The sequence below is a fragment of the Lates calcarifer genome, linkage group LG12, assembly GCF_001640805.2.
Source record: "Lates calcarifer isolate ASB-BC8 linkage group LG12, TLL_Latcal_v3, whole genome shotgun sequence".
Classification (NCBI taxonomy): Eukaryota; Metazoa; Chordata; class Actinopteri; family Centropomidae; genus Lates; species Lates calcarifer.
This window is the reverse complement of record NC_066844.1, coordinates 16,933,328-16,961,289: the sequence shown is the minus strand read 5'-3', so window position 1 is coordinate 16,961,289 and position 27,962 is coordinate 16,933,328. Positions and strand designations below refer to the sequence as shown.

Sequence of the window (27,962 nt, the reverse complement as noted above, 5' to 3'; positions counted from 1 at the left end):
ACCTTCTAGTGACATCAGAGGAAAAGCCAAGGGGATCATGAAATTTAGTTGGATTCATCCTCTGGACACCATGAATATCTATACCAAATTCTGTACCAATCCCTCCAATAGCTGTTGATATTTCAGGCCGGACCAAAGAGGTGGACCCACCAACAGACTAACATACCTAGAGCTACACATCCAGCACACCTAGATATATGGGTTATCCCATGGGCTGTCAGTCCCATTTGCTTCCTTTAAGTAGACAGACAGAAGACAGACATCCAGAAGATTGACATACAAAACTGAAATTCTAATTGATCAGGTTCATACAATTTATCATTCAGCCTTATAGTCTAATTATAGTGCTGCTTAAAACACAGTTGACGTCAACGCCTAGAATTACTGCATCGCGTCAGAGACTCAAACAGACTCAAGAGGTCACTTTGCAGTTTATTACGATAAATCTCATGATTTTTTTGTACATCCATACAGAAATTGCAACATAATATTGTTTGTGTAAACAACTTTGGACTGAAGCATCAGTCGAAACCAAAAAAACATAAATAAAACAGCACAGGCTACTCTAAGAAATGGATAAATTACAGGGTGCATGTAAAGCGTTGTCCCATACACCTTCTTTCTCCTGTCACCTTGTTGGCAGAGAAGCGGGGCAGGCAGTTACAAGCTGGAGGATAGAGACTCTGCATAGAGGCTTCATAACTATTCATGTCATAAACACTTAAGACTAGCATCTGTGAATTAATCTACACCATGTAGAGATGAGTACGCACATTTATTACAGCATATATTAAGGCGTTCGAGATGAATCTGCTTGAAGGTTGCAGTGCAGAGCCCCTATGCTACAGAGTTTCTGGTCAGCTGTGATAGGCCCTTTAATACCAAATAAATAATACCAGAGAGATGGATCAGCTGCGAATATTAAAGCAATGATCTGTCTAGGATTCAAGGAACTGTTTGTAGTTGGCATATTACAAGTGATGAACAAACAACATGTTAGCCATTTGCACAATCACTGAATACACAGAAGCTTTTTGACAGCAAAGATTTTGGCAGTGTTTATTGGTAGTTACAATAACTACACTGACTTTGCAGTTATTGAGTGAACTGTGCCACGAGAAAATAAACTGTTCAAGGGTTTGATACTGTATATATTATTTCCATAAACTATGAGGATCCTTAGAAAAATATTTCATTTTAATGCAGCATTGTACTCATACAAAATTAAACAAACTGCACAAGAAGATTAATCTGTTTTCACTTTATCGCTACTCCAACGGAAAGACTTTCCAGTGCTCCTTCTTTCATTCTTTATTAGCAGAGTTGAGGTTTTTTTGTTTTCTCCTTTTTAATAGTGTACTGGTACAACTGTATTGTCTTATCTGCATACTTTTATATTAAATTGTCTCTCACAATAAATATATTTCTTTTAATACTTACAGTCCAGAATACAATTCTTTTACTCTCTTGAGCTTTGTTAACACCCTGAGAATAAATCTTTAGTCAGCAAGTTTTTTTAACGTTAACTTCTCAAACAGCTGTTCAATTAAAAATTTTGAAATTTTGAAATTTGAAAATAATGACTTGTTTTGTTTTTTTTGTTTTTAAAGAATCAAATTGTCTTCTAAAGTGAGCAGGTGTTCTATACTAGTGTGAAACAAGAGGAAGGACACATGAAAAATGCAAAAGTATAAATAGAAACTAGATTTTTGAAATTGAAGATTTTAGATGTCAGGTGTTTTCAAAACCATATTACAATCATTGTCTTTGTATAATATATTGATAATATATAGATACTAATACAAAACTTATATTCTAAAGGTGGCATGCTTGAGCAGGCAGTGAAGAGAAGAGAGACAAGGCTTCCTCCTTCCTTTTCTTGAGATTTAAATGCTTTCACTTTCACTACATGGAGATACAGTTTGTAGCAGAGAGGCTCAAAACAAACCATGTTTTGAATCATATGTGAACTGTGTAAATTTCCCATGATTGAATGGAGTAATTAATGAACAGTGATTGGCAGATGAATGTAAAGAGATCAGATTTGCAGAATTTTTTGGGGAAAGAAAAACAGAATCGAATGGAAGAGTTTTCCTTCCTGTATTCCTTCTCCTCTCCTCCACTCCTCCAGCGCCTCATCCTATCCCTCCACTTTCTCTCTTCTCTTCGCCTTGTTCCTCTGCTCCCCAACCAACACATAACCATGCTTCCCCCTTATCTTATATATTTATCTCGTCCTCTCCTCTTCTCTCCTCTCCTCTCTTCAGGCCATCACTTGCGGTCATCATCTATCATTTCAAACAGGGCCTGCAGCAGTCGGTCATCTCTGTGTCTGTACGGCTTGGTGCTGTAGAAGCCGTCGCTGTAGTCACTGTAGACACTGTCCTCGGGGCCCCGGTACTTGTTGATCAAATCCAGAGCCTGGTACAGCTTCTGAGGGGGGAGTCTTGTAGCGGGAGGAGTGAGGCTTCTGTCCAGCTGCTGCTGCTTCCTCCAGACGGGGGAAGAGGCCCTGGCTATGGCCTGGGGCTGCTGCTGGGCTGGGATCTGCCTGTTGAAGGCTGTCTGCAGAAGACGCAGCAGGGCCAGGGAGGGGGAGTAAAGTGAAGCTGTGGGATTTTTGGGCACCTTCTCTGGGTTGGACGAGGGAGAAGCATGTGCAGTTTCTGTCTTAGGAGGTGGGTGGGCCTGTGTGGGCTCCTGAATTGGGCAGACAGACAGAGAGGAGACATGTTATTGATGAGTGACACACACTGTGGGACAAACTGATCCTTAAACTTGTGTTCCATTTTGCTTGGTTCCAAGAGAAATTACATTTTTATATTTGTTAGAATAAAATCAATGCAGTCCTCAAGTACTTAGGCAGTGAAATGTCTGTTAGCTCTGTCCTCCAGCAGAATGGATCTGAAATTAAACCTGGGCCTGGGGATTGTGGGGGATAAAAATGTTAAATGTGGATGTAAAGAGAAATAGTTCAACATTTTGGGAATATTTATTCACTCTCTTGCCTAGAGTTAGATGGCAAATATTGATACCCTCTCATATCTGCTCATTCAGCTGAGGCCAGCTGTCAGTTAGCTTAGCCTAACATAAAGGCTGAAAACAGGGAGCAAAGATACCCTGGCTCTGTCCAACAGAAATTAAATCTGCCTCGGAAGACCTCTAAAGCTCACTCAAACTGCCCTTGCAACCTCAGGTGTGTGTGTGTGTGTGAGTGGCAAGCCTCCAGGAGGTCATTGCTCGCAACAAAGAAATGTATATCCTGCTCTAAAACCACAAAACCCCTCTGAAATGCATACAAACAAGATATTACATGCTAAGCTAACTGGCTGCCAAATATACTATAGCTTATATTTAAACAACATATAGAAGTGGGATCAATCATCTCATCTAATTCTTTGCAATAAAGTGAATGAGCGTATTTCCTGAAATGTCAAACTATTCCTTTAACAGTTACAGTTTTGTACTTACCTCCATCATGTCATCCATATGTTCTACACCACGCCTGTCATTCTGCACAGCATTGTAGGGGATGTACACTCTAGGTTTCTTCATGTGCTCTGGCTTCTCAGACGTTCCATGAAGGATCAGCTTCCAATTCAAAATACGACCCTCGTTCTCCATGCGGCCTGACTGTGAGAGGAAATTTAAAAAGTGCATGTAGAAATATGAAGCTAATGTCAAATTTACGGCTACGAAAGGCTGTTTTGTCTCTCATATATGTGTGTAACTCACAGTGTCTGTAATCTTTAGTGTCCATGTACCAGCAGGGTCTTCTCCCCATGTGTGGACGGACATGAAGTCCCAGTTTCTGAAGCCGTTAGAGGACGTGTCCCTCTCTCGCTCAGCCAGCAGCACTGTGCTGGTACCTGAGGGAAAATCAGACATGTCCAAAGGGATAGATCAATTGAGTGCTATGTTATTGCGCTCATATATCCATGTTTGTGTGTGTGTGTGTGTGTGTGTTGTGTGTGTTTGTCTGTGTACGTCTCTAACCGGCTGGGGAGGTGAGCGTGATGTGCAGATCTCCTCTCCTGGTGTATTCAATGCTGGCCTCCACTTGCACATGCTCCAATGAGCGGACTGCGTTCTCCTGCCCTGCACAGGCTTTGGTTGGAATCTCTATAGTGATCTCCCCTGCTGCTTTCAGCTCCCTTTGGGATGCATTAAAATAGCAGGGAATGAGACACACAAACAGCTCTCCATGACAACAGAAGTCTATGATATGTGCCACGTGGTTCCCTGACATGTTCTCATTACTGTACGTAGGTCTGGGAAACTGGAGGCAGGGTGGAAAAAAAACACGCAACCCTGCTCTTCGCACTGCACACATTACATATCACTCTGTGATAATTCAGCGACAATCGCAAATTTGGGAGATATTTATTGCATCACATGCATACATAAGATGCATCTGGATGCCTTTGGTCATTCATTTGCGAAAACAGTTAATCCCCATCTCTCCCAGACATGAATGAAAGGATTTCCGTGTTCAAGCTGGCATAAAGCTGGATGGGCGGGCGGTTGTAGACCACTAAGCATTGACGGAAATGTAGAGCCAAATCCGCTGGATTAAACAGGGATGTAGTAAGGTAATGGGGAAACTGGGTGTCAGTGCTATTGAGTCTCATAATCCAAAACAAATTGCAAAATGGACACTTAAAGGAACTCAGAACTCAAGCAGCCTTAGCTGCTGTTGGTGGTACAATATGAAGGCAAGAGGTTTATTTGGAATACAAAGTAGAAGAAGAAGCTAAGCTTTAGCCCTCAATTCTTGGAACCGTTAATCCAAAAAGGAACACAAACAAAGCATCTGGCTGGACAACAGCTGGGTGTGTTCCTTCCTTTGAGTTTCAGTCCATGCTCTGGCGGATTTGCATTTGGATATTAAATTCAATTGTCCAGCAATTAGTAATTATCAAAAAACGTTGATAGCTGACAACTGACCTCAAACTTAAATGATCGCAGCTGTCATTGTGAACAAAAAACCCTCTTTTTAATTCATTTTGATTCATTTTGATGGAACCAAAAGCCCTCCCAAGCTTAAGACTCGTTATTGTCACAAATCCACTTGAATAAAGCAACAGATGCGTCTTTAATAACACAGATGGTTTTATCTGTTTGCTTTGTTGGACCAAAAATATCAGGACAACAGTGAGTAAAACTCTTTCTCCCTCTTTCTCTCTCTTGAATTAGACACATCATCAAAATGTGGTGTAGTCTGCAACTGTGATTTTAAGAGGTTTGTACATAATATAGCCAAGTGGAGTTAGGTTTATCATTTAAAAACATTGGCTGCCGATCCTTGCCAGTGGGCAAAAACAGACACTACAGAGGTAAACAAAAAACAAAAGGTAGATGACAGATAGAGATACCTCGGCTGGAAAGAGTCATCCCTGACGATGCACTGCTTCTTCTCCGGCACGTGCTTCCAGGTGGCTGGGTCAGCGAGGTCCACCAGGGCTTTAGCATTCAGAAGGCCGAAGCCAAAGCGGCTGTTGACCATCAGTCCCGCTCCGTTCCTTTTCCAGCCTGGATTGTTGGCCAAAGGATCGAACTCAGAGGTCCAGACCACAATGTGCTGCAGGTCTCTCCAGGTTAGATCCGGGCTAACATGGGGAAGATGGAAAGGGAGGCAGACCGGTGAGTATTTGCTGACACTGACTTACATGAAAATATCAAATGATTTTGTAAGTTGTATAAAAATATAGTATACAGATTGTGCCAGTAACAGGTGTTTCATTTGCAGTATTGCATACTTTTGTTCCAGTGCCAGGGCAAATATTCCTGCAGCCAGCGGAGCAGAGGCCGACGTTCCGGTGTGAGTCTGAGTGCACTCATTGTGCAGATCAGCACTTGTCTGGAATCAAGCGGGCAGAGAGTGGAAAAAAAATCATAGATGATTGATTGAGATGATAAATGTAATATAATGAGACACAACATAGCTTAATGTTAGATAATAATAGAACAGGACAAGTGTAGTTACTCACAATCCTCTGGTCGGTGTAGTCTCCACTGCTGTATGCTGTAGCCAGAGTGGAGGAGCACTTCTCAGCGTACCAGGGGGACAGGCCCTGCTGGGAGGCACTGCTGATTGAGATAGTGTAGATGCTGTCTGTGTAGCCGTCACAGTCACAGTTATCGCCCTGGCGGCCACCATTACCTGACGCCCAAACAAAGATAGAGCCTTTCCCACCGCGGCCCTGCAGAAGGCATGCCAGAGAAAGGAGATGCTGGATGTGTTGTGCTATCAGATACGGCCTTGTTGCTTACACTGCAAACACATTTTATCTACAAAACACACATAGTCCTGTAAAGAAGTCACATTATTTTTTAACCTATTTTGGCATGAAATAGACTCTCTCCAATGTAAATCTTTTCTAACAACTATGTCATTAGAAGCTTTATTTGTAGCAGCAGACTTCATTGTCCTTATTGATTCTGTTCTATCTGATTCCCATCACTGCTGCAGATAATAGCTCCCATTAGGAGCTGCAGTCTGAGATCACACCAGCTCACTTTGAGTGAAGACCACCCGTCTTATCGTTTATCATTTACCTTCTGGATACCGTACTCGAAAGCCTTCTGGGCCAGGCGGCCGGGGCCCTCCACTGTCTTGCCATCATCATTGGGCCCCCAGCTGGCACTGTAGATGTCCACATGGTTGGGATTGAACCCAATAGAACTGGCCTCGATGGCGTCGGTCACGATCCCATCCAGCATACGAATCCCTGAGCGGGCAGAGAGAGGCAGGGACATTTGAGCACGGTGCTCAGTTGCTTTGCATTCACATTAAAGCCATTTAGTTAATTTACATGTTATGAATACAATGCTTTGTTTTCAGGGCAGAGTTCCTATTTTAGGATTTGGGTACTTTCAGGGCACTATAAGAACCAGCTGGCCACCCTGGCCCTTCAGATGTTACAGCCCTAATATGCAAACCATTGTTTAGGTGGATTGGAGCTGAGTAATTTTGGAAAGTGACATTATGCAACCATCTGGTGTAAAAATCAGGTCTCCATCAGGAGATCTTCCTTCCCTGCTGGCTATAAAATCCATGTTTGTGCAGCCATGGCATCTAAAGTACAGTGATGTTGTCGGTTTTTGTATACTGATTAACACGCATGGATGCACAAGCACCTACAACACGTCTTTACTGTATTTTTCATCATTTCTGACACAAGAATCGATGTGAATTAAGCTAAATCCCACAACAGCTGCAATGAGCTGCAAGTCTCTATTTGACCATTTACAATGTGCACACAGTCACAGATAAAGGTGCCATGTGGTGTGGTGCAGTATGATACATATATACACGTTTAAGAAAAGGTTTTACCTCCAACCTTGGAGTTATATGCCACTCCAACCCCACATTTATTGTTGTCTGCCTGCATGGCGATTTCCCCGGCACACCTGGTCCCATGCCTGAGAAGAAACAGCATATGTGATATACACTTAATAGAAACATTCACAAATGGCACACAGTTCTTTATCACACGCTGCTTATGGCAGGAATTTCACTACATTGTGCTTCCCTGATGGTTCTTTTGAACTGTTTTACCTTCACAGGATGTAAAACCTATCACAAGAATCCACTGTATTGTATGGTTACATAACCTCTTTTCTAAAATGGCATGTTTAGAGCTGAAAATATTTATTGTGAGGACAGGGTCATTTGCGTAATCTGAAAATAGAGGCCGTCTGTTTATATGGCTCTGCAATTGTTCATCTCAGAGAATAGGCTGTGGAGTATTGTGATGACAAGAGAGCAAATTATTATTGGCAGAGAGGTGTGTGTGACTGTGTTAAATACTAAATACTAAATACTAGGAGAGGGAATCCAGCAAAAGAAGTGTATTCATATCCTTTGGCAGAGTCTGCTTTTACCATGTGCTCCCTATTCCTGCCTACTTTATTCTTATTTATTATTAGATTAGGATGTAAGCTGTAATAATCAAGCTCAAGCAACAAAATGATTTTAAGCACATTCCCATGAGAACAGTTACCAAAGAAACCATGTTCATGAAGAGTTCTTGCCAAAACAGGGGCAGATTTGTTCCACTCTTATAAAAGAAATGAGGCACAACAAGGTCAGAATGTCACATCTCAGCAGTTCACTCACTTGTTTTCATTAGTGGAGTCATATCTGGGAAAGGGGTCTGGATCATTGTCGTTGAAATCGTAGCTGGCCGCTGCGTCCTTAAAAGAAACAGCGCACAGAAAATGATCAGACTCTTCAAAAGCTGGGATGACGCCAGTGTACATCACTTACGAAGGCTTGTCAGGGTCCAATCTGCTGTCATGGAGACGTGTATGACTGGTGACAAGAGGAGAGAGTGATGTGATGCGCGTAGTGAAACGACACATACTGAAGGACTTTGACGATGAATGCTAGACAACAGTCATCTGTTGAAACCTTCAGATTGCTTGAAAATGCAGTTTGTTTGTTTTTTTGCCTGAGGGTTGTGTCATGGGTCGACAAACTGTGTGTGGTACATCGAGCCATGTCTGTTTTTTGTCTCTCCTGTCATTCGTCTGCATTAGAAAATATAATGAAATGCGCAAATGATTGAACAGGAAATTAAAATGATGGATTATTTTAAAGCTTCTGCAACAGGTTTAATATCCAATTTAAATCAGATGCCTGTGCTTGTCATTTTAGAATCATTGCTATTAAGTTATGCAAATGTGCCCCGCTCATATGCCTTGATTGTTAAGGATGAGCGTCTCAGTTGATTGAGCCTCTTTGATTAATCTGTGTTAACTTAATTACAGTGGGAGTTGTTTCCATCAGCCCTGTTGTCATACATCATATCTCTCTCTCCCTCCCCCAGTCCCCCTCTCTCTCTCTTTCGCTCTTTGCATGCTGGCGAGGCAGAGGCGCCTCGCTTCTTGGGAGTGACAGCACTGTTTGAAACCAAACCACAGATGGGGCTTTTAAAGGCTTTTAGAGTTTCCGTCAACAAGGAAAACTATGCCATAATGAAACCTCACTGGGCTCTGATTCAAGTCATGCTTGCTTTCATTGGCTTGCAATTATCTTCATCAACATACAGACTGTCAAAACATTAGTTGAGGAATTAGGAATCTTTTCAAATTCTGCATTCTCCTATACGCAAGGAGCATATAACCATTCACATCCATATTACTAAATATCAGACACAGATGCCTGATTTACATCCAGAGATTAAACCAAACCAACGTTCCTTGGAGGCTGACATTATCATACAGAAGACTTATTACTTCTACGTCTTCATGAACCGCCTTGTAAGGTGTCACCAGCAGCGTCGCTATGGCGACGGCAGACCCAGACGATGGAGCCTGTCTCCATGGAAACGGTGTCTTACGTAGTTAGAGTAGATGTCTGTGTGATTCCACTCCAGCCCGTCATCCAGAACGGTGATGACCACTCCTTTCCCTGTGATGCCTTTCTGCCACACGGGGATCACATGCAGGTCCAGCTTCGGCAGCGAGGATGAGGTCCGGGTGTCTTGCTGGAAGACAAGACAAAGGACAGGGGTTGTAGTTGTGGTGTGAAAAATTTGTATCATATGTTACAAATAGAGCTGGTTTGGTTGTTTATGGGATTGCAAAATCACACATCTGCAATTTCAAACTCCACTGAAATCAGCACTTTAGCTAAACAGGCTCTTACAGTATTATCTTATGTGTTAAAAAGGTCAGCCGAAGTAGAGTCTACTGAGTCTGTCTGTTCTTTCACTGACCTTTACCGAAATTCATTACTGGATTGTTGGCTTTCCCTTTGTCAGTGCTTGAGTCCACTCCTTCTCTATGGCCACTTGTAGGCAGATTGCTGCCATAGGGTCATAATGATACAGGCTTTTGTGTTGCCCAATACAGCAGCTCTGCTGATTAATTTAACCCCCAAGATGCCTTGCAGCACCTAGAGATGTGCTGTGTTTCAACCCACAGTTCTCTCTGGCTTGACTCACATTCAATCCCCCTGTTGGATTATTGTAGAAATCCATCTCTGAGGCTATATGATATTACACAGTGTCTGTATGTGTGTGTGTGTGGAGGAGAGGACACCAAGCTTGTTTTAAATTGGGGGGGTGGAGGGAGTGAGTATGCCCCACGTCTGCCTGCCTGCCTGCCTGGAGAAGAGTATGATTCAGAGCTAAGACTAAAAAAAGAACTCACTTTGCTCTTTCGCTCTTTGCGCATTATGCACAGACACTGCAGAACGCCACCCCAAGATGTGACTCATCCTTGTGATGTATCGCCTTTTTTCCTCTCCTGCTTTGATTCCTTCTTTTCACACCATCCTCTCACCAGCCCCTTTCTCTGTCTCTCTCTCTCTGGGCAGCATCAGGACCAGCTGACAGCAAACAGAACTCAAATCTCAATGTAAATACACAGCAGATGCTCTGCTTTTTGCACAATGTGTTTCAATAGCAATTTGCTCTTGAGGCTTTTTTAAACTCCTGACCAGCTCATACCTACAGTTTGCTTGTTTTGATGCAACACCCAATGACTCACTTGTTGATGGTGGCACAGCAGCTGAGGGGGCTGTCAGTGGCCTGCTGTCCATAGACGTTAATGGTACATATTAAGCACGCACGGCAGCTTGTAAAACGAGCGAGTGGACACGCACACGCCAGTGATTACACAAAGAGATCCCTCGATGCACAAGTAACGCAGACTGACATTTGCATAGCCGTGGACACACACTCTCTCTCACACACACACACGCACACAAACAAACAGCCATGCAGGCAGGAGGAATTTCAAGCTACAAGTATGAGTCACTCCCTGATTAAATTATCAAGGCAGTCACCCACTCTTGAAAGATAGAGACACTCATCCGCTTTGCAGGCCCAGCTCTCCCCCCTCTGCCATTACATCGGCCTCTACCCCTATCACACAGCTCCACCCTCACTAATGCCAATAATCATCAAGTCTGCTGACCTTCACCCCTTTCACCCTCATTATCATACGTGTTCCTTCAATTGCAGATACTAAAAAGACAACATTGTAGCACAATGGCTAATGTTAAAAGGTGACACCTGAAACAGACTTTTTTTCCGTCCACTGTTTTACCTATCCGTGCATAGCTTTGTTCCTTGCTGAATGAATCACGATGCATCAGATGAACTGTAACGTGGGCCCATGCGGTGACACAGACATGGGCTCATGTGGAAATACACTAAGTGGCACTTTGAGGCCGATTCCATTAGTGTCATCATCCCCGATCGGCAAAAATGATTCATCTCAATTTGTTTTCTTATTCTCCCGTAAGCGCGTGACTCATGTTCGGTTACTGCAGGTGTGGAGAAGTGGAAGCTGAGAGAGCATAATACGAACCCCCCCCCCCCTTCTCTCTCTCTCTTTCTCTCTCTTTGAAATGCACACGCAAACACTGATGCAAGACACATCTACATACACTTCCTTGTTTTCTGGAAAAGCAGGGGTAGACAAATGAGTGCGACCAAGCTAAAGATGATTCAGTGTCACTGCTTCATCTAATGTGATCAGTTTGATAACTGACTATGCTGATCTGATTAACCCCTTAATCCTGATGATGTGGCTGCAGAATCATATATAAAAGTACCGATGATGTCTGTTCTCTGCATGTGATGACTATGTTGTGATTATCTCTTAGGCCCTGAAGAAAAACCTCATTAACCTGTGTTTCAATTTGTTTTCATGAAATTTTGATTCTTTTAAAATCTTAATTTGCAAGATTACAAATCTAACTGTAGCAATGGTCATTGTTATGAGTTGGTAGAAATGCATCATTGAATATGACACTACAGCCACATATTATACTTGACTAGGATTATATTTGACACCAAAGTTTAGAACTGAAACTGTTAGTTAATCCTGTAAATAATCTAAAATGAATAAGTAAATTAGTACATTTCCTTGTTCTATCTTCTTATTTGAGGAGACTTGCTGTTTTTTCTGCTTTATATCAGTGGAAATTTAAAAAATCTTTGGGTTTATCTTTAGGCGGATCAGACAAAATAAGACTTTTTGAACTGTAATATAATTTTTTGGTTTTATTTTTCAGATTTTACAGACCAAACCCTCAATCAAAGCATCGCTTAAAGCAACATTATGCTACTATTTTGCCTTAAAATAACAGCATCAGAATCATTTTGATGGTACACTAACTTGAAATGAGTAATGGTGCCTCTGTTATTTCTACTCCACGCCTTCTTCTTGCTCTGTGTAACTTTGGTGAGTGGGTATAAGCCCCTGCTAAATGAGTGATAGTGAGTGAATCAAACTATTGGAATCAGGTCCAGTAAGTTCAAGGGTAAAGCTTAACTGGTGATCAGTTAAAAAGACTCCCAAGTCATTACAAATATCTCTACTTCCCACAGGCAGTAAAATACACAACCCCTCCACCCCACCCACCCCAGCCCCCACCACCCAGGACTGTAGTGCAATAAACTTAAGACTGAGGTGAAATAATACCTATCCCCAGAACAACCCCCTGATTCACCCAGACTCCACTTTGCAATGTTGATTCTGCACTTTACATTCTTTCATCATCATTTTGCACTATACCACTGTATATACCATACATATCACTGTACCATATCATATATATCACTGTAAATATCATCTCATTTTGATAGTCATTATTTTTTATCCTTTTTTTTTCTTTTGACTTTTCATATTTCCAAGAGCTGCTAAATGGTGTTTCATTGTTTTGGTACAGTGACAATAAAGACCTATTCTATTCTAATGTGTATCAAGAATTACTTGGTGTATTTGTTACAGCTACAGCCCTTCTGAAGCAATGGATCATAAAAAAAAAAATACACTGTTTGGTTGTGTTTCAGTTCAGTGAGTGAGACTAACTAACTAAGATAACTGTTTGCTGGAGCCCTAACTGAGTTACTAACAGCTTAATGTGTTCTCTGGTTTGAAAAAAAAAACATAAGCAGCATTTAACCACTGTTATGTCCATATATGCGTTGCGGTCAATGGGACAGAGGCCGGGTTCGTTCTAAGATTATGGATCAAAATCAGTAAAGATGTCACTGGGAGTGGTGATGTAGGGTCAGCCTGCGGTCAGGATAAAGTGAGATGTGTTAGTAATGGATCGGGGAGGGGGGGGGATGCACAGCTGTGACAATCTACTGTTCTCTGCTACTACTTGGCCTCAATGGGCTAAAACATCCCATTCAGGGTAAATTGGGACTTAATGCATGGTGCTCTACTCTACTACATCCTGCTGGATTATAGTCTCTCCACCCCTCTCATCTCCACACAGACTGCGTTACCAATTAAGCAAATGGCTCTTTTGGGTAGAACTGCTTGATAGCATGCTGGTGTTTCACTTTTTTCATATTTTTTTTGTTCTCTCTCTGTCTCTCTCTCTCTCGTGACAGTGTTTATGAGAACGTAGTGAGAGTTTGGGTTTTTTTTTGTTTGTTTGTTTTTTTTTTTGCATTCCCGCAAGCTACACATGCTTGCATGTACACAGACTTGCTTATAAACCCATGCACATACATACTGCACACACAAACACACTCAGTGACTTTCTGCTACAGTAGAATCATGAGGGCCAATCAGAGGACAGAGAGCAGTCAACAGTGTGGAACTGTCCAGCACTCACATGGCTTCAGTACATCTCAGGGGAGATCAGAGCAGCTGCATGCAAACAGAAGGCCCCAACCAGGCACACAAGTACACAACATATGACCAGCAGGGTGGGATATCAACCTAGATCTGTGGTTTATAGAGCCCTGGAAAGTGCATAGTATTCAGATTTTTATATATTTAGTTTTTTTTTTTTATCAAAGACTAGATGAATTGTGTCACTTGTTGAATTTCTCATTGCATTTTCTCAACCAGTGTTGTGGCAGACAAGCTTAATTCGCTGTTGTGTGCACACACTAACCAGGTACCACTGCTGGTTCCACATGGGATCATCAAACAGCTTATCCACAGGGCAGTCCCTGCACTCCCCGAGGGACGCTCGCTTGCTGCGACGTTTCTCGTACTGCTGCTCTGCCCACAGCACCTACAAGAAGACAGGTGGGGGACATTTGGTCTTTTAAAAATGAGACAAGGATGACAGTACCGGATGGACAAGATAACATCTGAAAGAGACCGCTCACCCGATCATCCTCCGACAGCTTCCTGGTGATGTGGTCGGCGCTTCGTTTCATTCTGCTAGGATGATTGCGGTGTCTGAACAAGAAATGGTCTTCCAGGGCCCCAATCTGCAGAAGGAGAGGGAAGATGTGACATGAGACAGGCTGAATATTTTATAGGAAATAACATAATACCAGCCATCTAGTAGCCAAAGCCTGCCTCACAGGTCTAGAGACACTATTGTCTCTCAACAAAAGGCTCAGGAAGGCTCAGTTATGGGGAAAGCAACATTAACAGGCAACAATTGTCCTTACATCTCAATATCTGGCCTTTACTTTTCCTGTGATACCTGGTACGTAATTGATGAAGTGGATGGTAAATTCATAATCAGATGAGCAGACATACCTTATCTACAGGTTTTATTTCCATTACCTTCAGAAGAAAACAAATAAAAGGAGTGTATGGAGTGTATGCTTTTCTGTGGATCCATTACATGGATCTTCAGTGACACCAAAGCAGGTAATATCCACCTTAATGTCACCGACTGATGTTTAAAAAAAAAATACTTCGTAAAACCAGAAATCATTCCACAGTTGATGACATCTGACTCTTGTTTCTATTAAGGTTGGATACATGTATTTCGAACTTACTTTTACAATCTAGATTAATGTAATCTAATATAAAGAAGAAGAAAGACAGCACACAGTGTGTCTCAGTATGTTTGACACCTGAAAGTTCAATTAATCTGCTATGAGCTACAGGTCTCAAAAGAATGAATGAACGGGCCTAATAATTTTAAACTGGATTTAAGGTTTTTTTTTTTGTGTGTGTGTGTGTGTAGGAGAAGACAGCATTAGTCAGTCTGACACACTGGGGAAAAACAGGGATGTACTGAGCGGAGTTAGGGGGAATGAAAACCTGAGTCCATGGTTATGGGTTATCAGAAATGTGTACACAGTGAGTCATGGATTGATTAAAATCCTCCTGCTTTAATTTAGCAGGGTACTGAAAATGCAATGTGTGCTTTTGGGCTATCATAAAAGCAATGAGTTTCCAGTCTAATGGCCTTATCAAGCAAAACAGAGTAATTGATACAACTATTGCCTGGGTCTGGGTGTTACAACACAGTCCTCAGCTTAGCATACAGTAGGCTGCAGGCTTAATTAACATCCCATGATTCATCTGGCTTTTATGGTTCCTGTTTGGTGTCTGTTAAATTGGATGTTTGATATTAAAATGAGATTGTATTAGAGCTTTAATGTCATGCCAAAAAATAAATAATATCCATCAAAGCTGCCTGAACACACACACACACACACACACACACACACACACACACACACACACCTCATTTTAGAGTGATTTGAAGCTTTAGTCTAAAGTGGTGTTTTTGCTCCAGGGTGTTGTTGGTGGTGCCTACCTGTCGGACCAGTTCGTAGTCCAGTTCCCTGGCGATCGCCCTCGCAGCGGCCAGTCCGCCCGGGATTTCCACTGCCCACTCGTTCAGGTACTGTCTGTCCCCGTAAAAAGACGCCAGCGACGGGGGAACCGCGCAGCAGAGGACGGCAAAGACACAACACATCACCGCTGGACGACATCTCACTTCCATCTCAGAGGAAATTCAACCAGATGAGAAAATTATCTATCTCTACAGCCTATATTATGCTCCCAAGAAAAGCGGCCAGAACTAGACCAGAAATATATATAAACGCCGTGAGGTGATGATAAAGAAATGTCCTTGTTTGCTTTGTTTAATCCTCAAGAAACAGCTGGCTGAGATGATGGAGGGAACGTGAAACTGAGCAGTATTGGTCCGATAAGGAGAGGAAATACTGGTGACTGGGAGGGATGGTCTGTGCTCTCTCTCTCTCTCTCTCTCTCTCTGTGTGTGCGTGTGTGTGATGTGGTGGTGGTGGGGGTTTCACACGTCAAATTACGGGTGCTCTGACGTCAGTTTGGCGTCTACCTTCGGTAAGATGTGAGTTCGAGTCCCTGAAGGAGAAAGTCTAAACGGGAGGAGGAGGGGGGGGTCCGACTAAAAATATCCCTCTGTTTGTCCCTGAAAGAGGAGGAGGGGAGACACGGAGAGGAGGAGAAATATATGATATATAAATCTATAATACAATAGATCCTATGTGATCCGATTAGAGTGAGTATACTATACTGCAGCATCTTTCTCTCTGGTAATCAACGTGAGACGATCTGTATAACGCTATCAGTTGCGACTGTGCTTTTCTTCATAGGGTCATCCATTAAAGAAATCTGTCTCAATCGATAAAACATCTTCTCTGCGCTCAAGCTGTGGTCACGTCACGAGGAGGGAGAGAGAGAGAGAGAGAGAGAGAGAGAGAGAGAGAGAGAGAGAGAAGGTTTCAGCACCGCGGACAGCTCTTCTATCACATATGAGGAGATGAGAGGATGATGAAACTGAAACCAAACGCAGGGATGTGTGCCTTAGACTAAAACAAAGCATGTTCATTAGCCGCTCTGATGGTTAATAGAGATTCAAAATGCATTCAAAATGTTACTGCAGCAGCCTGATAATGTTAAACTGTTATATAATATGTAAATTGTCACTTTACATACATTTTGGCAGTTTATACAATAGTAATGCATCACATTTTATTAACTGATCATATGTCCTGTAGAAAAAATGTTAAAGGAGAGGTTCACAGTTATTCAAGTCAATAGTCAGGTTCCCATATGAACACTGAAGCAGGTTTTACTCACTGTCACGTTTCTCCTGTCCATAAAGAAAACCCCTCCCTGTGGTGCTTTCAGTACACAGACCAAGGACTGTCGATTTTGTTCCCCCATCCCTTACGCTGAAATGACTCTAAGAAGGGCTAGTATGAACAGGAGGAAGGATCACAGTGAGCAAAACCCTTTTCACATGTTCATAGGCACCTGTCTATTGTTTTAAGACAGATTTGAATAATTGTGAACCTGTCCTTTAATCTGTTAAGTACTGGTAATTACATCAAATGTTGAAAGTAAAAACTATATTGTGTAGTAGCACAGAATGGAGCTACTCAAGTAAAACCTCAAAATGATATTCAACTATAATACTTTTCAAGACTCTTTGATAAATGTTCACATAACTTCATAAGCTGTACTTTTCATTACCATGAGGCTGTAGCAGCTGTATTCATAGTTTTAGCAATGAGAGCCATACAACATATGTGGCTGCTCTTACACAGTATATTGAAATGGTGCCATTCAAGTCAGAGGGAAGAAGGGTTATGACAGTCAAGTCAAATACAGCGCATGCAGGTAAGAATACCAGCTAATGATGTTTCTTGATAAAACAGATTATATTTAGTAAAGTCTATTATTTTATTTTTTTTCTATTATTTACACTCACTATTCATACTATCAGATATATCAGATGGATGTGACATACTGCATGAATACAAAAATATGTATTGTTTAGAGATGTAAAATACAATTTACAAGTGGCATTCAAAATACAAATATTGTAAATTGCAGGCAAAGCACCCATATATCAGACACCACTCAATTTTCTAAAAAAAAATGTCCATGTACTTTGTGTGAAGTGGGGGTGATAATTGTGAGACAAAGACAATGTAACACATACAATTTATAAAGAGGGAATCATGTAGGACTGGATGTTGTGGATCATGGTATTTGGGGACTGTTACCAAACTGACACAAAGCTCCTTTAATCTGCTCTGTGTCCTGAATGAATGCTGTTGTGTGTGAAACTGATGTTCAGAATGGATTTAAAAAGTGCATTCTAGTGATATTCAATTAAATAATATCAGACTTGGATTTTTACAAGGGGTGTGAATTTTCCAGCTTTAAAGCACATAGTTTTTTTCTTATTAAAATGTGTTTTGTTATTTTCTTGCTCTGTCAAACAAAGTGTTTGCAGGCAGTTATTTATGACAGTGATATTGCCATCTACTGATGGAAACAGTGGGAGGTCTGATGTCAGGTGTGTACAATGATCCAGAGATAAAGGTGTTGTACTGAAGGTGTTATTTTTTTCCCGTCATGAACACAGTGGAGGTTGTGTAAGTGCAGTTCACGCAGGACAAAGAAACAAACACAATGATAACAACATAATCATACAACATGGCTCTTCAGTTTAATTCAGATGCACAATGTTTGTTTAAACATAGAGAAGGCTTGTTAGTCATTGTGAGTTACTTGTCAGAACTGATGATGACTGATACCTTTGTTCATCTGGCCATGTGCAAACAGGTCTGCACCTGATCTGCAGTATAATCCTCCTTTACCTAGCAACAGCTGTTTGCTTTGACCAGAGCACTCACTCAGGAGCACAGAGCACACTGCTGAAGAGCCGCAGGAATATTAACAAGACGGACAGTTCATTTTAAGAGATCGTGGTTTCATTACAGAACACCGAATCTTTGATTTTCTTTCATCGATCCTCACTATCCTCTGTCCGTATCTCTGCTCTCTGTGGGTGTGTATCTCAGCACAGTGGCTCTGAGATCACTCATCCGGTCTTCCTTATTCCACTGAGAGAACATGCACACACAACCAGCGCACAAAACCAATACACACCAGTCACACCATGGGTTTCGTCAAATGAGGTCAGAGGTCTAACTGTGTCTTCGTCAGCTAATTATTTTTCCAGCTCCGGAGACAGACAATAGGGGAGAGCCCCTGCTTTTAGCCACAGGATGACGCAGGTGAAGCTGAAGTGACTGGGATCCACCTCAACGGACGGTAATTCAACCAAAATCAATTAGGTGTGACAAATGTGAAGACTTGAGCTGCACTTCCCTACTGATCTCCCAGCACTTTTATAATTCAGTTTTACATAGCTCTTTTTGTTCTGGCAATTGTGTTGTGTACTGATATATTATTGTCTGGTTTTGTGTGTGTATCATATATAGTTTTTTAATACATGGTGCAAATTAAGAACATAAAGCCAACATAAAGAAAAGACATAATATTTATATATCAAATCATATAAAAGTATATGAAACTGAAGGATTTCCCTGTGGTCTAATATGATCATGAAACAAGTCATTGTGAAGTAAAAGAGACACATTATACCAGCGAGCAGGATCAATATATTCCCACGTCCCTCACCCGCCCTGAGAAATCTGCAGCCAGTGACACCCAGCGACAAATGATTGTCATGCCAACCCCCTCCTTCTGTCCTCTTCATTGTCACTGTGGCAAACGTGTGGAAAATCTGCACTCACACTTCTCAGTATTTGTAAAGACAGTCAAAAGTTACTATGAAATAATGAGGAGATTATAAAGCACTGATGTTGAAGTGTGTCAAAGATACATTTTATTTTTCACTTGTGATATTCAGATTGTTAGATTGATGCTGATCCAACATCAGACTGATCAAACCCACTCAGTATGAAACATTATGAACTATCATGATATCATCTCTTTTCTGATTATAAATGTATTCAAAGGAAACTCATGGTTCCAGAAGGTGAACAAAAGCAGATTAAGCACAGCAGAGTAAAAATATGTTTGGATTATAAAACACATCAGTATCTAATACCTTTAGTTACAGATTTCTGCTGCTAAAGTTCAAAATATGAATAAACTTTATTTATATAGAAATTTCCAGAAGAGATACAGACACAAGTTACAAAACAGAGCAGTGCTAAAAAGTGGATTTTGAAAAAGTAGAAATAAAACAGGTGATTATTAAATACAATGTATGTAGATACACATACAGAAATACAGATATATTCATGTTCAGTACACAAATATGCATATGTGCTTAAGTAAGTAAAACATTTAAAAATCTAATCGTAACAATATTGGAACCTAATGCACTGATGCTCAGACGTGTTGATGTGGTCCATTTCATTGGTACCTGAATTCAGCCTGAAGCTTGAAAGTTGCTTCTAACTAAGTAATTTTTCAGTCTACAGCCTATTTATAGCTCTGATAGTTGTACTTCACTGACTAGTATTTTTGAGTTGCAACAGTTTAGACAAATGTGTCTCTCTATCAGTCATTAAGAAGTCAGCTATCATAGTGGAAAAACGAATTAGCATAATAATAATAGAAGTTAATTCAGAATATAATAACTCAGTGTATGGCTGTTTCAGTCGCTGAAAATATGAGTGATACTGGGGAAAAAACAGCAAAGGTTAAGAGTCACTTTCATTCATTCATGTCACCAAAGCTCAGCCAACGTTGTACAAATGTCAGTTGTTATCAGAGGATGCTGTGAAAATGTCGTTCCGGTGTCGGCCAGATTGGCATCACTTTGCAGGTGATAGACTGAGGAAACAGTTTCACTGATGTGGGTGAATGTTCATAGTGTTATCAGGAAGTGTGAAGGTCACATGGACTTTGCCACTGAAGGGCATCAGAGTGATGGGTACTGTTGGTGCTCAGAAATGCAAGTCATCACTTCTTCCACCCAGTATATAACATCAAGGCCATCTGTACTTAAAAAGAACAACACACAGAGATAAATGATGATGGAAAAACCTGGAGGCAGATCAGACAAGAAATGCATTTCAGTGATGACTTTATTCTGTTTTTGTCTTCTTTTTGTCAACCCACAATGATTTCTTTCCAGTTCATTTCAATGAGTTTTGTTTTTCTGACAGTTTTGTGTTTGTCTCTATGTAAAAATGACAGAAATGTCCAACTGATGTTTAAAATTGTTCAAATAAACCTTGCATTACCAGAAGAAGAAGGAAAAAAGAAGAAGAAGAAGAAGAAGAAAGAGGAAGCCACACATTTGGTTAAATATGCACTGTATCACATCACTGGATCAAAATGAAACAGAAATGAAAGGTCATGAGAGGTATTTATTAAAACATGAATATATCATATTTAAGACTTCTAATAATTATGGGTAAAGAAAATTTAAAAAAAATGCAGATGGTGATGGTGGCAAAGTGGTAATGCACATGACTTGAACAAAATATCTAAACTGTGCGGGCTCATGACTGCAAGAAAGAACAACAGTATATTAAGCCATTGCAGAGTGAGTTTCCCTCAAAATTGCTTAGGTTTAGACTTAAGTGGATTATTTGCCCTTAGACTGTAGAGGATTTACTGTTGTAAGGATGGTAATTACATCTTTCTCCTCTCATCCCTTAACCTACTGTATGTGAATATAAATGTTATCTTTCACTTTTTAGCGTAATATGTCATTGGTTATCATCATCAGTATTAGTTAGCATAGAGAGCGATCATCAACCTAAAGCAGACAGAAATCTGTTTGCAGTATCTACTAAAGATTAGACCAGACATGTGACTTTAAAGACCTAACTGAGCTGCAAAATAGGGTGCTGCTTATTTTTTTTTTCATTATCAGCAAATCAGCTGATTATTTCCTTGATTACTGATTAATTGTTTGGTCTATAAAATGCCAGAAAAGCATGAAAAATGTTCATCACAGCCCAGTGTGACAGCGAAAAACAACTTATTCTCTCATACAGAGTCTTGAACAAATTAACATTTGCAATACTTACTTAAAAATTGACTGAATTTATGTGTTGATTATTATTGATTGATTTATTACTAACAAAACTTGATGATCAGAGTTCCTTTGATCAATTACTTGATTGATTATCTGATCATTTTAGCTTTGTATTTGTAATGAAAAATCAAATCATGTCAGCTGTGAGAGACTAAATTAGTTCACTTCTGTAAAACACAGTCAATTTAAGAAGGTTTGGAAATATTTTTGTCTTAGATATGGGACCTTGCCATATCAGAGTTTAGTAGAGGTTGATGCCTCTGTGCCCAAAAACTTTTTGACCCCAGTTAAACTGTTTGACTCCTGTTAGTTCAGACAGTTTCGTTTACTTTCAGGATGAGCAATCAGTGGAATGAAAATTACGTACCTCATTCTGTCAGGGGGGGAAACTTTCTCTTTCTTAAACTACTACTCTCTTTTTTAATCTCATTCTGCACAGTGGATTAAAGGTATCTGAATATTATGTCTCTGCCTGAAAACACAAACAGCAACATGACTGTGCTTTATGTTAATGCGACTCATTTTATCAGATGCTGTTTTACCTCAAACAGGATGACTAAAATCCCCTCCACCCCCCCAAGACTATTTGTCTTTTTCCCACCAGAGAGCAGCATTGTGCATCATAAAAGTACCAACTCACTGAGAGGAAAAGGATAACATCAGTGGTGAGTCAACTCTTCCCAGAGCTTGTGGGGTGTGTCCAATCATACCGAAAAAAGAAGCCAGACTGGGAGTTCTTCTTGCGTAAAACATGTTGCATTTCTGTAACAAGCACACAAATACTTCCACATCTCTGAACCTGCACTGAATCAGTCAGTCAGTGTGACTGACGTGGACCTATTTCACACTGGCCATTGTATCCTCTTATAGCTCATATGATGACATTTGTGTCACATGTGTATTTTAGTAACTTTTGTCTGGACCTGTACTGAACATCATATCAGAGAGGAGCTGATTTATTAAATACAAGACCCTACTTGCTGCAACTCCATCTTAGACACACACACACACACACACACACACACATATACACACAGATATCGTTAAAGTATTTTGCCAACTACTTCCATCAGCCATCAAAGTCGAAAGTTTTCTCAGCGGGAGGGGCAACCTATTTTGCTCCAAGGGGGCAGATCAGTCTGTTTTTGACTCTTGATTTCCAACAGAGGACTGACGGCGCACAGAGAGCTTATTAAGTTCACCCATACGAGTTTTAAATATGCCACATAAGAAGAGAGGACATGGTCATCATAAAAACACAAAGGAGGCAAAGGAGGTAAGTTTTCTCGTTTTAAGCATCGCATGCATACGGAAACATGGGTCGTATATCTCAGGATATGTGTAAAATTGCAATAAGCTCAAAAATTGTCAAAAAAAAAAAAAAAAAGATGCAGTGCAGTAGATAAATTCAAATTTTCTGTCATCCGTATGGAGAAAACTGCAATTTTCTCTCTGCATATTTCGTATGTGACATATATTTTTGCAGGACGGGAGCCTGCTGCAAAGACAGTTCTGCAGAGCGTTGCATCGATCGACCTCAGCATCATCGATCAATCAATAACTGGCCATTGGCAGTGGCAGAAAAGCTTCCCATAGTCGTGTTTGCAGAGGTTTTTCGTGTCCAGTGCTGTAAACCACAGAAGCATCACATCAAACTATATTTGTCCAAACCCCCAGCAGCGCGCGGTTCAGCTGTGAACAATCAAATAGTAGTCTATCAAGTTCCTTCTTTGGAAATGTGCGCGTGTGTGTGTGTGGAAATGGGAATGAGTGTGTAGTAGTGTATGTACAGGTCAGTGCTTGATTACTCTTAGGTTATGCGGAAGAGCCAGTGATCCCCGCTGGAAAAGATTTTTTTTTTCTTCTTGTAATCTCACTGAGTCAGAAGAAGCCTGTCTGCTTCAGTACAGACATATCTGTGTGATAATCGCCTTAAGTTAGTTGGGGAGTGGCACGTACTGTTTAGGGAGGCATGAAAGTGTGAAGATTCTGCGGTGACGGCAGGAGAGAGTGGCAGTGGTGCAGGGTGGAACATTTGATTTCAGAAGGACAGTGTTCTCTGCTCCTGATCCTTCATGGCGTATGCAGCATACTGGATGAGTCGTGTGAGTACATCTGCTACTTTTCTTCACCTGCCCTCTCCCTTCTGTTTTAACCCTCTGGCGATACACTTTGACAACTCTTAAGTAAAGCTTGGCACCCATGGAGACGCTGCAAATGTGCTCTTATAGCAGTTAACTAGCACAACTGGTCTGAGAGCATTACGAGCTGTGCTGAATGTTGTTTAAACTTGGCATAGGTTGCAGATAACCTTTGAGTTGAAATAAATAACTGTAAGCTTTGCCCATATTCTGTCACATGCAGTATTTATACATGAGGGTGTGTGATTGTTTGACCCGAGATAAGCTTCAACATGCACACTCAGCTTCGAATTAGATGTGAAAGACACTCCAGTATCAGCTCATTTCAGTCGATGCATAACATTTTGTAATATATTATTTGAGTGGCATACAGTTATTACTGTTGCTACAAATACCTAGATATGATTTTTTTAAAAAAACCTCAACATATACTTGACCGATAAAAGCAAGAACAAACAGACTACATGACTTGTAGATGAAACATTTTCCTCACTAACACAATAGGTTGAAATCACTGCATCCTGTACAGACATCCCATTGAATATAATGCCAAAAGCCTTCAAAGCCTTTGCAACGTAGAATAACAAGTTGTTGTGTGTGTGTGTGTGTGTGTGTGTGTGTGTGTGCGTGCGTGCGCGCGCGCGCGTGTCTGTGTGTGTGTTTGTGCACGTAGCAAAAAGGAGGAGCCACCTCCCCACTCGATGTCCAACATAGTATCAAGTCTTCGGCCTACTACAATCCCACTGCAGGGTCCTACCATGGCAAGGTACAGCCTTCACCTCCTCCATCTGTCATATAGACACACCCTGAAACCTGAGGAGGAAGGAATCTTCTTTTGGATTGAATATTTGCAAGACTGATTTTAAGAAAATGTTTATTTTGGATTAAATGTGCCCAGTGACTTCCAGCTGTAACGTTCTCCACTTCACTTTGAATAGATAAAACTGAAAGTGTAGGACTGGAAAACAGCTATATTTCAAGAGATAATATAAGCTAGTCAATATTATGGAACAATATGAAATGTTTCAGTTTCCCAACCTTGGAATCACTTGATAAAGCAGATAGGACTGGTTATATATATATATATATATATATATATATATATATATATATATATATATATATATATATAAAATATTTCATAAACATTTCATAATTTAGATGATAATGATAACTGATTGTATCTTGTTGGGGCATCAAATGTGGCCACAGGTCAGGAATGTGTAACATATTGCATTCCTGTTAATGAGTGCATTTTGTTCTCAAGTAAAATGCCTGTGCTGCACAGCAGTATAGGTCAGAGGGAAAATCTATATTTGTGTTTGTCTCCCTCTGCTGAGAGCAGTCACGCTTGAGCTTGCAAAGGCTGATCCCTCAGATGAGAGCTGCTTGCCTGTAAACCTGCTGTCTGTGAAAGTTGTCTGTTCTCACTCTGTTTATGAAGAGGTGAGACCCACATATCAAACGCCTGTGATCTTGTTAATTTGAGTAACTGATGACCTTGCACAATCTCATCTGCAGCTATTTATTAACCTACCATTGTGCTAAGCTGATTGAGCTCTGGGAAAGCATGTGGAAAATTTGTTGTCTTGAACCCATTTGTAAGGAATTCTGTCAAAAGTGATGAAAAATAAAAAGATCATGTAAATCTTTATAATAATAAATAAACTTTTCACAACTTAGTATCTTAAATTTACCATTTCTAAGTCAGAATTTTGAAATCCTTTCTCAAAATTGTGAGATACTAACTCATAATTTTGAGAAAGTATGTAATTATTTTGAGATACTAACTTATAATTTTGGGAAAGTTTGTCATTAATTTGAGAGCGTCTCATTATTTTGAGAATGTTTCTCATTATTTTGAGAAAATCTCTCATTATAATGCCAGGATCTACAGGATCTTTTTTCAAAATCACGTTCGCAGAAATGGGCTTCCATGCATTTGTCGTTTCAGAAATTCTTGAGTTACTTTCATCTTGATTAGTAAAACTCTATTCCTTACGTGGAATCATGTTATCTTTACAAGGAATTCGTCTTTATCTTTTTAGAGAATGTGTGTAACGTTTTTACAAGTATTCTCATTCTCAATTTTATCACAAGAATCTTGTTGTCTGACCTGTAATGTTGTAACGATGTCAAAGTTTTATAGTTATTTATCAGCAAACTGCTGTGTAGTTGTTAATCATTCATACTTTTCCTGGCTAGCTGGTGTAGAAGCCTTGTATTCCTCTCTAGGAACATAACCCAGTGTAGGTGAAGCAGTATGTGAGGTGGTGATAGGCAGAGTATGTAGATGTCTGAACAGCCATGGTAGAGATAGAGGTCACTGTACTATGACATGAGTCTAAATATAAAGATGAGCGCCAGTTTAGCAGAGGAGTCCAGTTACATATACATAGTCATTTTCATACACTGTTTCACACTGATGACTAAATGTTGATGACAACATCTAGTATTTACTCACTCATTTTTGTCATACTAATAATATTAGATATATTGAGCATATCACAATCAGTTGTCACAGTCACTAGGTCCTTGGGAGGTTATACCGCAAGGCATTGCTTGTTGTTTCCCATGGTGCACCAGCTAGATTTACAGGCTGGGTCAGTTGGCACTTCACATTGCCAAAGGTGTGTCTGCCTGGCAGGGAATGTGCCATGCTTGTGAGTTGTGTGAAAGAGTCTGAGTGCACATATGTACACTTGCATAAGTACATGTGCACTGCAACATAAATATGCACATAACAGTAGGACCATGTGTGTACCTGTGCTGTACATGCTTTGTTTGTTTCATGCAGACAGATGTGGGAAAAAAGATACAAAGGCAGACTTGCATGACTTCATTCCATTGCTGTGAACACACTGGCTGATGAGATGGAACAGCAGAGGTTTCCATAGTCTTTTACTGTGGGCCTCCCCTCAGACAAAACTGAAACAACAACAGTTAAAACTTGTTTGAGTCTTTTGTCTGTATGTCTAGGTTTTCAACCCAGAGCAAATATATATCTATCAATCTATATATATATATATATATATATATATATATATATATATATATATATATATATATGTGTGTGTGTGTGTGTGTGTGTGTATAATGTAAGTGGGTATTGTCACTCTTATGATCCCCTACGATTACTCTTCATTTCTTTGTTTTATTTGGGGGATGAGCTTGCTTTAAGGTTTTGAACTACAATTCCCATAATGCTCTAGGGATTGCAAACAGGAAGTACAATTTTGCCTTGTCTGTGAGCTGTGAGCTGCAGTTTGGGCCCAAACGTTTTAACTGGTGTTTGTTAACATTATGGAAAACTGACACCATTAAAAATATGACAGATTAACTCTTGGGAATTCCTGTTTATGATGTGTCCATGGATGCATCACTGGATTACCTTGATACTTGAAAATCTGATGAGTCTCAGGCAAGTAATGGACTTGTAAGAAGTGTGTTTTTTTCTGTGATTTCTGAGCAGATTTAGATGTTGGAAAATAATATCCTCAGACAGTGTAAGTCACACTGAATGTAAAGCTGTGTTTATAATGTCTATGTGTTTAATTATAACAGAGTTGTGGAAGGCTATGATCTTTGATGCAAATTGCAGCTATATGGTGCTAAGGTTTGTTTTTAAAGTACCTTCATTGCCACCATGCTGCTGCTGCCACTGCTAACTGTGGAGATAAGTGTCACAAATCAGTGTGCAACACCACAATAAGTAACTTCCCTGTTATTTTTAGAACAGTATGCACCTGTCTGTTGCACCTCAAGCACTACATGCATGCATGTCTCCCTCTCTGTGCCTCACCCTCCACCCTCCCTTCAACTCAGTACTACAGTATGACATTAGAATTCATAACGTGTACTTCAGTTAAATGCACAACAGGAGTTTTTAATTGAATTTAATTGCCTCAATAGTTCTGTATTATAAAAATATAAGATCGCAAATTTTCATATTTTATCAGCACAACACATATTAGTGTACATGCTGCTCCTGACAGCTCACATTTCCACCAGGACATATAGCTTAAGTGACCATCAGCCTGTGTGCTGCATGAATGGGAGTTTCATGTCAGGCTGGTTTAAACATTACTTTCATATTTTGCTGAGGTGTGCTACTAAGATGCTCTTACGTGAAAGGCTTGGCTGTCCGAATGATTCCATGCAAACAGTGACTCACTCAAAGGCTGTATTGTCTGCTCACTCCACCCAAAGGGACGCAGAATACACCCAAGTCATAGGTGAAGTAAAACCTCAGTGATGGATAGTGATAGACTGTA

The 27,962-nt window shown here is 40.4% G+C and overlaps 2 protein-coding genes across 14 annotated transcripts in view; one reads left to right on the top strand and one right to left on the bottom strand.

The window, feature by feature from the left end:
• Positions 1-420: 420 nt before the first annotated feature.
• On the bottom strand, positions 421-15,961 carry pcsk1 (proprotein convertase subtilisin/kexin type 1). Its single transcript, XM_018700317.2, has 14 exons — positions 15,497-15,961; positions 14,100-14,204; positions 13,880-14,002; positions 9,348-9,494; positions 8,123-8,199; positions 7,337-7,425; positions 6,559-6,731; positions 5,991-6,203; positions 5,760-5,860; positions 5,376-5,609; positions 3,997-4,154; positions 3,736-3,869; positions 3,472-3,633; positions 421-2,700 (listed from the first exon to the last, which is right to left on the bottom strand). Exons 1-14 carry the CDS (start codon positions 15,683-15,685, stop codon positions 2,272-2,274), a joined length of 2,334 nt encoding a protein of 777 aa, XP_018555833.1. The 5' UTR covers positions 15,686-15,961; the 3' UTR covers positions 421-2,271.
• Positions 15,962-22,674: 6,713 nt separating this feature from the next.
• The window catches only part of cast (calpastatin), a 37,740-nt gene continuing 32,452 nt past the window's right edge, over positions 22,675-27,962 (top strand). The window contains exons 1-2 of one of the 13 annotated variants that reach the window (XM_018700225.2): positions 23,381-23,652; positions 24,362-24,454. In XM_018700225.2, the coding sequence (XP_018555741.1) occupies positions 23,623-23,652; positions 24,362-24,454 (123 nt within the window). In that variant the 5' untranslated portion in view covers positions 23,381-23,622. Of the gene's footprint in view, positions 22,824-23,380; positions 23,653-24,361; positions 24,455-27,962 lie in introns of those variants that run through there. The other 12 variants (XM_018700237.2, XM_051074245.1, XM_018700252.2 and 9 more) reach the window with 12 other exon arrangements.